The following is a 9,321-nucleotide window of genomic DNA, read 5'->3' on the forward strand; positions in this document are numbered from 1 at the left end:
TTGCACTAATACAGCGGCGAAGACAGTGCTGGCAGGTGATTTAATCGTTATCTGTCAGTCAGTGACTGCACGGTGAAAGTATCCAAAAACACTTTCAATCTTGATTGACGAGAAACCTCGCTAGCGCACTACAGCGTGGTCAGCTGACTTAATTGCAGGTTAAGGTAAATGAATTAACAAACAAACAAGCAATTAGATCTCATGACAAGTGATATAACGTGATGTCACTGAATGAGTTATCCTGATCCACTTTTTAAAAACTTAACAGCCGATCAAAAAGCTACGAACATTGAAAATCATGTTTTCTTGAAAAAAATAAAATAAACGACTTTTCAATTACAGACTTCAAAAACGACTTAGAAATATGCTTTTTGTCAATCTGGGTTTGAAGATATTAAATTTCACGTAAGTAAATACAATAAAGTTAAATGTGCGTTATTTTTTAAACTGTCAAGCTGTCAATTATCTGTCATTCTGTCAATTGCATTCAAAACATAATGGTAATGTTGAGCATAGATTATCAAATGCATTGATACAGAAGTACGAAAGAATGTTGAGAAAATTTCAAGGAATATCGACATTTAATCAGTAAGTTTACCACTACATCAGACTGATTCATGATTTCACCAATACTGATAACACAAAATTTTAAGCTTTTCTTTTCATTTACAGTGAAATTTCATCGTAGTATGAAATTTATCGCGGAACAGCGTTCCCTCAAGTCAAAGGAGCTTTCGAAGCGCAGAGTAAAATAACACCCTTCCGTTACGTACTAGAGCCGCATAACGTGCGTCGTTATGCACGACCACGTGTGACTAGACTTTATTATCCGCTAGCTTCGCGCGCACATCCTTCCCATTTTAAAGCCTTCTCGTATTCTTACACATTCAGATTCACATACAGCACAAACAGCTTAAAATACGATTGGTATCAAAAAAGCTACAAAACTACACCTAAAATGTTACACGATAAGATTAGTTAGTCGAGATAGTTACGAGGTATGTTTGGGTAAAAGCAACCGCTCACGAGAATCTCCCTGAGCTCGGGTAAGGAGGCTTGGGAAGGCGCCGTGGACTACTGGGCACCGGAGGTGCCACGTACGTTTTGTAGCCAACCGAAGGTTGGCCAACGGAACGCACCGACACAACGCTGTTGACAACCGCCGGTGGTGAAGACGCCACATTGTGCGTATTTTTCAGTCTTGCAATTGGAGTAAATTGAGGGCCTTCGATATCCCTCGTGGATGAGCACAGCTTGGGTGCGGAAATGTCCCGGACTACGGCCGAGTTGGATGATACGGTGGCGACCAGTTTGTGGCGACTGCCGCGGCTGCTTGGGGACCGGTAGCCGGAGATCTTGAGTGGGGTTCGGCAGCGATCGGGATTGCAGAAACGGATTATGATGTAGGCGAAGAAGAGAGTGGTTACGACGACTCCGACGATGACGAGGGTGATTAGAAGTGCGAGGTAGGAACCTCTGGAGGCTGGACCGCTGTCCAGGGATCCTCCGGATCCAGAGTGCTCGCAGAAGGGAGGACCGTACCCTATGTCGCAATGACAGTGACCTTCACTATTGCACACTCCATGACCACTGCAGTCCTTTTCGCAGGTAGTTCCAACTCCACGCTCGTTTAAGCTGTCCACGTCCCAACAACGCTGTTGGTAGCACATCCGGTTCTCCCCACAAGCCGTCCCATCCGGAACCAACGAGGGTTGTTTGGCGTCACCTAGATCGATGAACGCTGCATGACACTCCACCATCTCTCGACCTTTTCGAGCTCTTCCAATTCGTTCCTCAGTGAACACCCGGAGCCCAAACTCAAGCCGGTTGTCATTCAGCTGATGGCAGAACAACAATCCACACATAACGTCACGCTCCGCACACTTCCGGAAGCTGTGAGTATCGCGGTCGTACCCACAGTTTGCATACTTTGTCCCGTTGACGTTCATCTCATAACATGCATCGTCCGAAGACTTCCCGGAAGGTCCCCACAGCAACCGGCACTGATCGTCCCGCGTTCTACACTCTCCATTGCTACAGTACGCTTTACCATCCGCGCAACTCTCCGTATCCCTCCGGAACACATCTCTTGGACAATGCTCCGAACTTCCCGTACAGTACTCTGGCAGATCGCACTCCGAATGTGCCGCCCTACAAACAGTAGCTGCCTGCTTCAGCTGACAACTCGTCAATTCACAACACTCTCCAGTCGCACAAACCGCTCCGCTCTTCAACCGACAGAGCTTTGCATCACAACACGGATTATCACAGGATTCTTCCATTCCACAGTCACACTCTTCCCCCTCTTCAACGAATCCGTTGCCACAACTCGCCGAATACACCACATCCGGACGATCCTTCAGGCAGTGGTTCAACCCCCGACTGAACGCCAGCGACAGCTGTTCTACGCTGCACGAACTCCAGTGCTTCAGTGACCGTCCGGTTACCGTCGCCGTCATGATACACTTCTGATCCGGACAACGGCACTCTCCGTCCACATCGTGCTCCATGTTAAAGCTATGGCCCATCTCGTGGGCCAGCGTCCCCGCTTGGATTCCGATGTTGTTCGTGTGGACCACTATTACCGCTCCGGAACTGTTGCTGGTGCACATTCCACCCAGTTTGGCTTTTCCGATCACGTGGTCTTGAAACTCAACCGCCGTCAGTAGTTGTGCGTGATCGTTCCGGTGGTTCCGGAGCAGCTCCTTCCGGCGATACTGCAGGAAGTTGTTTAACGTGTCGTCTGCCCGTTGACTGACCTGGATCTTGTCGTAACGATCCCACACGTCGATGCCGGTAAGGGCGACGAAAATGTTAAGCTGGTTGAACAACTGAAACAAAACGTTAGATTCAGACGTTTGGCGAATACGAGGTTTGAGTTTTGAGGCTACCATGTTGACGTGGTTCACGATGTCGGTGCAGTAGCGATGCACTTCCCAGACGTCAGAGTTGAATTTCCGGTACAGTGAGTTGTCCACAACAAGAACTAGTTCGACGTACTTCGAATGTCGGTTCGCGTTAAACGGTCCGGTTATCACTCTGGGTGTCATACTCCTTTTGGCTCTGCCAGCACCTTCAGGGTCGTTCAACCTAAAATAAAAAGACGTTTATTGAATATTTCCTCGAACCACAACCGCTTCTCATCACCTCTGAACGTAGTGACCCCCGCTGGCCTCATCGAAATCGATGTAGTACGTCCCGTCAAGGTCCAGCACCGTCCCGCGGACGCGCCCTTCGCAAGTCGACAGCGCCACTGCACTGCCGGGCCTGCCCACGATCCAACCCTGGTAGTAGCACCGTTCGTCAAAGTACTCCACAATCGGTGGCTCGTTGCGCCGTTGGCCTTGCCGCTCCAAGAAGGTCCTGTGCGGTAATCGTTCTCGCAGCTCGACCACGACGGTCTGGTCGTCGTCCAAGCTGTAGGTTAGGGTGGCACCAGTGCCATTGCCGAATCGCGTGTGCTCCACTTTAGGCACTATCGGAATCCGGTCATTGCCAGCAGCAGCAGCAGTTGGCCCAGCTAAAATCAAAGAAACGAAGAAGAACGAACTGAGAATCCAAGGCAAATTTTCCTCCGAAATGGTGATGATGATGGTGGCAATTGGTGATGCTAATTTGGAACGTTTAAGACCATGGGCGTACTCCGAGCAGTAGTACGAACTGATGTCGACATAAAGACATTATCTCGTCAGCTGGGCCAAAGGGTCAATCAACCGCGGTGCTTTGTTGTCTATCAGAATCTGATTTTAACGAGCAACCACTTCTTGCGTTCGTCCGCTTGCGAATTGTTCAAATTGAAAACTTTTTACTTTATTCGATTGCTAATGCATTTTCTGTTATATTATTCATAAAATTGAGCGGACGAGCAAACTCTCACCATGCCTCTGAGCTCGTCGGAGCATCTAAGGAGACGAGAGAGAGCGTGGACTACTACGACGGTAGCCATGCCAACCAGGACGCTACGCTGATGGTGATCAGCTGTTTCGTACGAAAAAAAATGTCCATTACGGCAAGGAGAACCCCCTTTCGCTGCGCAGGATGTTCCCCCGAGGGGAAGAGGCCATCCTAGGGCGAAATGAGCTGTGCAGTCAGTAAAGTTGATGTTTATGGAGGGTAATTTTAAGGGAACGGTGCCAGTTGTGAGCAATAAAGTTGCAAATCTGCTTGAAGCTCAGTTTTGTTGGAGGAGCTTTCAATTACGGACTTCAGGGTTGATGTACCAAACAGTCGTTTGAAAACAATATTGATGTTGCCGTTGGGGTAAGTACAAGTTCGGTGTTATATTCTGTCAACCCTGTCAATTAGTTTTAAGAAATGTTCGGCATTGTGACGTAAACGCCTTTTCACTTGTTTCAATGTTATTTAATCTCGTACATAATTTTCAAAAAAAATAGCTAATTGATACCAGCGCCAAATCCTCGATTCAGTAGTGTCATTAAGGCAACTCTACACGTATCACAAAACTGACCAACCCCACCACCGAAATTTGAGAGTGCTCACTATAACCATCTGGCAGTTTAACTTACGAGCGCGCCACGTCATTGGGAAAATGGAGCGCAAGGGGGTCTTTTCGCTTCTGAAACGGAAAATTTGCCATTTTGCCTCGATGCATCACGACACCACACTGGACTGAGACACTCAGGTGCTGCTGTGAGATATGTGAGTCACCGTGTCACGATTTTAAAGCATGAATCGTTAGAATTTCAGTTTTCATTGGAATAGAAAAAAATATAAGTTCGGTGCCAGACTGAGAGATACCCTTCGGGGCAATTGCACGTCGTTCAAACGACTAGAGTAAAACCCTGATCTGGTGAGATCTTCTTGTAAGAACGCGGCTGATGTCGAAAAAGATTTTGCGTGAGTTCTTTGCAACTGACGGGAGCTGTTCGGCCATGAATGCTGTACGGTTCATTTGTTAATTACGCGGTGATTTGAAAGTAAGTGCACGTGGCTTGTTAACAGCACAAATCATACAAAAACAGGAATTTAAAAGTGTGATTCAGTCGCAACATTTGACAGAAAACTTAATCACTTCGACTAACAACTCAGAGAGGAAACAAATGTGGTTTTATTGTATTTCATACGATGCACGTGAATGGATTTTTGACTAAAATTGTTTATTGTAAAATATAAAACCTGTTTACAATGACTTATTAAAAGCGATACAGGAATCTTGGATAACAAATATTTCACTGAGCACTCACTGGGAGAAAATATCGAAACAGACTGAGTTTCTCTTCTCTTTGATAAGAAATATCGGTGAAATGAAAGTTCATAAAATCAACATCAACATCGGTAAGAACTTTAATCGCTTCTTCTGACGAATATACTCGTTCGGGTGAGCTTTTCTTCATCGTGTATCACCACGTCCTTCTTTCGTCGATGAGAAAAAAAAATTGTTGGCCCTGAAAAATCGTGGCCCTGAACAATTCTTATAAGAATGAAATAATTTCAATTATGTTCCAAATGTGCTTCCAAAGCACGAAACGAATTCTTGGCATTATTTGTAACAACATCGCTAGCAATTACCAGCAAACAATTTATCTAGAATCTTATTTTCATTGGAACGAAAACCACTCAACTTGAAGCCAAAAACATCCATCTGGCAAGAAAGTTCAACAGATTGCCCAGACGTTCCGGAGAACCGAGCCTGCACAAAAAAAGTGCCCGGTCACATCGCAATTTGTTATCACAAAAAGATCCATAAATACGTCGGTATATAAAAGAGCACACAGACGGGAAGCTAGAAAACGTTTTGCATAAATGCAGCGCATGACGTCCATATCCTTCTCCTTTCCCAGTAAGCATAGTTTTAGCTTCCTTCCGACCGGGATGTGGAAACCACGACCGACGTTTGAAAGTGGATTGGTTTCGATGTTGCTAGGTGCAATGTTGAGCCATTAGTCAGCATGAATTGTGCAAACCAATGCTGGAGAATTTCTAGTTTTACGCTTGAAAGAGAGCTTTAGTACCAGGAATGTCAAAGTTCGAATGTATTTGATATAGAATTTGTTGAAAGACAGATTCCCGAGAACTTTAAACTATTATGTTCTGGTGTCAGATAAACTTTCTTGACAGACTAATAAAGAGCAGTGTCAATCTTGGCAATGCACAGTGGTTCAGATCACAAAATTAGGTGGAAAATAGATTTCCCGAAAAATTGTGTAATTGTAATGTGATGTAATTATATTCAAAAATCATAAAAGCTGTGTATAGCATAACAGCGATTTGTCATGGGAGTTCCTAGGCCAAAATATTATAATTTTTTTTTGGTGATTAGGGTGATCCTACCCGCAATGGTTGGTCCTAAAATGTGAGTGTTTTTAACGATTTCAGTATTTTTCAAAAAAAAACCTTGGGAACACACTGAACCAGGTATTCTCAGGTTTTATTCTGCATGTTTTACATAACATACCCAAAATGGTGAATAAAATGGTGTTTAAACGGAAAAATGGCGAAAACGTGAAGAACTACCTTTTTAAAAATTTCAGCGATGACCTATATTTGTTTGGGTGCTACAATTTTCGTAATTGAAATACGCAATGTGTTAGTCGATGCTTGTTAAGTGCAATTCTTTCAAGCAACCTGTCATAATCATTTTTTTCCGATGGAATCATTTTTTTATTAACCCAGGTTGGCAGCTCATTCATCTGATTCAATCTGCACAAATCATAAAATAGCAATCTCAAAAATTTAATAAAATTCAATATGCTAAAAAAGTAAATATACAACAATTCCATTTGAAAAGGTCACAGACCGAAAAAAAGTTCTCAGATCGGGCTCAAAACTTTTGTGGTAGTTCCTTGGCCAAAATAATTAGACCCGTATTTTTTTTGTTTGGCTATTAGGGTGACCTACACCGTGCTAGGGTGGTCACAAAAGTGACAATTTTCGCTAAAACCACATTTTTCAAAAAATGATAACTTCACTCCATTTCAACCGATTTTAGCTGTCTAAAATGCAAATGAAAGGTGGTTAGTTGGCCTTTCAAGGAAAAATAATTTGTGAAAAAGCCAGCCAAACATTTGAAAGAGTCGTATGAAAACATAAAATGGCGTTTTGACCGTGTCGGGACCAAAGAGCCTATGTCTGAAAATATTTTTATCGGATTCCTCGGAAAATTTTACGTAACATACTTAAAAACTGAGCCAGGACTTATGGTGTAAGGGTAAGCGTGATTGCCTCTCACCCTGGGTTCGATCCCAGAAGGTCTCGGTGGCATTTTTCGAGACGAGATTTGTCTGATCACGTCTTCCGTCGGACGGGGAAGTAAATGTTAGCCCCGGTCTAACCTAGAGGTAAGGTCGTTAGCTCTGTCCAGGTGTAGGAGTCGTCTCCCTAAGTCCTGGCTCGGTGGAGTCGCTGGTAGGCAGTTGGACTAACAATCCAAAGGTCGTCAGTTCGAATCCCGGGGTGGATGGAAGCTTAGGTGTAAAAAGAGGTTTGCAATTGCATCAACAATCAAGCCTTCGGACACTTAGTTTCGAGTAGGAATCTCGCAATCGAGAACGCCAAGGCAATGCTGTAGAGCGAATAATTTGATTTTTTGATTAGACTCAAAAACAGGATTCCGAGATATGATTTTTCGAAAATAAAAAGTTGGATTTTCGGCGCGCCACATCGCAAATCATGACTTGTAGAATCAAATCTTTATGAATCTTTATTTATGGTCTTTTGAAGTACTATTTGGAATCATCGGGAAATTTCACGTTAGTTTGCAAGATTACTTAATCGAGCGAAGTTACATCAAAATGGTAAAATTTTCATTTTATGTAAATCAAATATTTACTAAAATTTTCGAATTTTGGTTAATTTCAATCAAAAACATGTACGAATTTTGCAGAATATGATTAATCTTTATTCTGGCTCACACATGAAAAATTTGGCATTTCCAACCCAAGTCTAAAGTTTAACATAATCGAATTAAATCGATCCTCAATTTCGATAGCAATCCAAAAATAAGATGCATTCATTTTGCAAACAAAAATGTGTTTTCATAAAAAGAAAGATTGATGTTCCTGATAAAACTTACAAAGGAAAGTTTCAAACTGCGTTTCGCACAAACTATACACCATAAGGCTAGACGACATAGTTTTTTTTCCTTCATTTGACTCTCCCTTTTCGTCACGTTATCTGGAAACCGAGGAAACGGCCAAGTCTGCCGATCGGACTCTTTTATTAGAGCGTGCCTCCACTGCTCTGCTCCGCCTGCTCCCGTACAAGATATCCAACGCAGCACGTTTCGTTGTTTTGACTTCAAGACGTGTCGAGAAAGCAGCACGGGGGGAAAGAAAGGATGTGACTCGCCATGCTGGCGACACCGGGACGAGCCTCCTCCGCAAAACTTACCAACATCTGGTGCTCGGTCGTCGAAGTCTACACGATGAGTTACTGCTCCTGGTGACGCGGTTATCCCGGGAGTACAAAGGGCTACTCCTATCAGCAACAGTAGCGATAGGCCACTGAGTAGAGTAGTCTTCATCCTGCCCATCTTCTTTGTGCGTGTTCCACGCTGGTGGACAAAGACTGCCAAGGATCGCGAGGGTTCGATTTCGTCAGACGCTGTCAACCCTGCGGTTCATGGTCGACGCTCTCGCGACACTTTCGCCGTTTTGGCTCAATTACACCAGAAATTCTAATTAAATCCAACAGCGAGCAGTCGGTAGCACTCTCACGGTCATCACCACCCCCACTTGGATGGTCAAGTCGACGACGACGACGAAATTATGATTTACTTCACTTCACTTGTCGCACCCCCCTGTCGCAAATCCTAACCTAGATTTGTAACGGAAAATCTTGGCCACAAACACACTTGCTGGCCTTAGACGTGACGAATCCCTTTGCTTGTAGTTAGTGTTCAGAACAGCCGCGACTGCTCTGCTCTACGTTCAAACTGAAACTGATGAATGGAATTGGCGTCGACAGGACAGGATCCTTAACCGCGAGAAGAGCACATTGTTCGAGCCGTTCTCTCTCCCAAGCTGAGAAAATGAGAGAAAATTCCCCAACGTCGACGTAAGACCCTCTCATTTCATAGCTCATGTAAAGTCAAACAGCGAATGTTGATACCCTTTAAAGATTTTATAGCAAATTCGACGCCATTATGGTACTTTGACAGTTTCACTCTATTTTGTCATCCTTTCAAAATCACCTATTGCCGGCTTTACCCTAAAGGCATCGCTGAGTCTTCTGTCGTCAACTTGTTGGCTAGACTGTAACGCTCGCCCACTTGGGGGTCTCCCCACATGTAGTGCGACCATGCGTCCCCACACAGCAGATGTTTCCTCCACTTGGTCGGCACTTGATTGTCGGACACTGCAA

At 44.2% G+C, this 9,321-nt stretch overlaps 1 protein-coding gene across 1 annotated transcript; it reads right to left on the reverse strand.

Annotated features, from left to right (window-relative positions):
* Positions 1-801: 801 nt before the first annotated feature.
* Positions 802-8,823, reverse strand: LOC120424679 (disintegrin and metalloproteinase domain-containing protein 12-like). Its single transcript, XM_039588855.2, has 4 exons — positions 8,350-8,823; positions 3,148-3,520; positions 2,892-3,090; positions 802-2,831 (listed from the first exon to the last, which is right to left on the reverse strand). The coding sequence occupies exons 1-4, from the start codon at positions 8,489-8,491 to the stop codon at positions 1,023-1,025; spliced, it is 2,523 nt and encodes an 840-aa protein (XP_039444789.1). The 5' UTR covers positions 8,492-8,823; the 3' UTR covers positions 802-1,022.
* Positions 8,824-9,321: the final 498 nt, after the last annotated feature.

Source organism: Culex pipiens, chromosome 1, assembly GCF_016801865.2.
Source record: "Culex pipiens pallens isolate TS chromosome 1, TS_CPP_V2, whole genome shotgun sequence".
NCBI lineage: Eukaryota > Metazoa > Arthropoda > Insecta > Diptera > Culicidae > Culex > Culex pipiens.

Excerpts from the sequence above, each read along its gene's own strand:
- LOC120424679 (XM_039588855.2), bottom strand. The coding sequence starts at position 8,491 with ATGGGCAGGATGAAGACTACTCTACTCAGTGGCCTATCGCTACTGTTG. Across the intron at positions 3,521-8,349 it reads CGACCGAGCACCAGATGTTG|CTGGGCCAACTGCTGCTGCT; the intron begins GTAAGTTTTGCG and ends CTTTGATTTTAG. Across the intron at positions 3,091-3,147 it reads GGGGGTCACTACGTTCAGAG|GTTGAACGACCCTGAAGGTG; the intron begins GTGATGAGAAGC and ends TTTTTATTTTAG.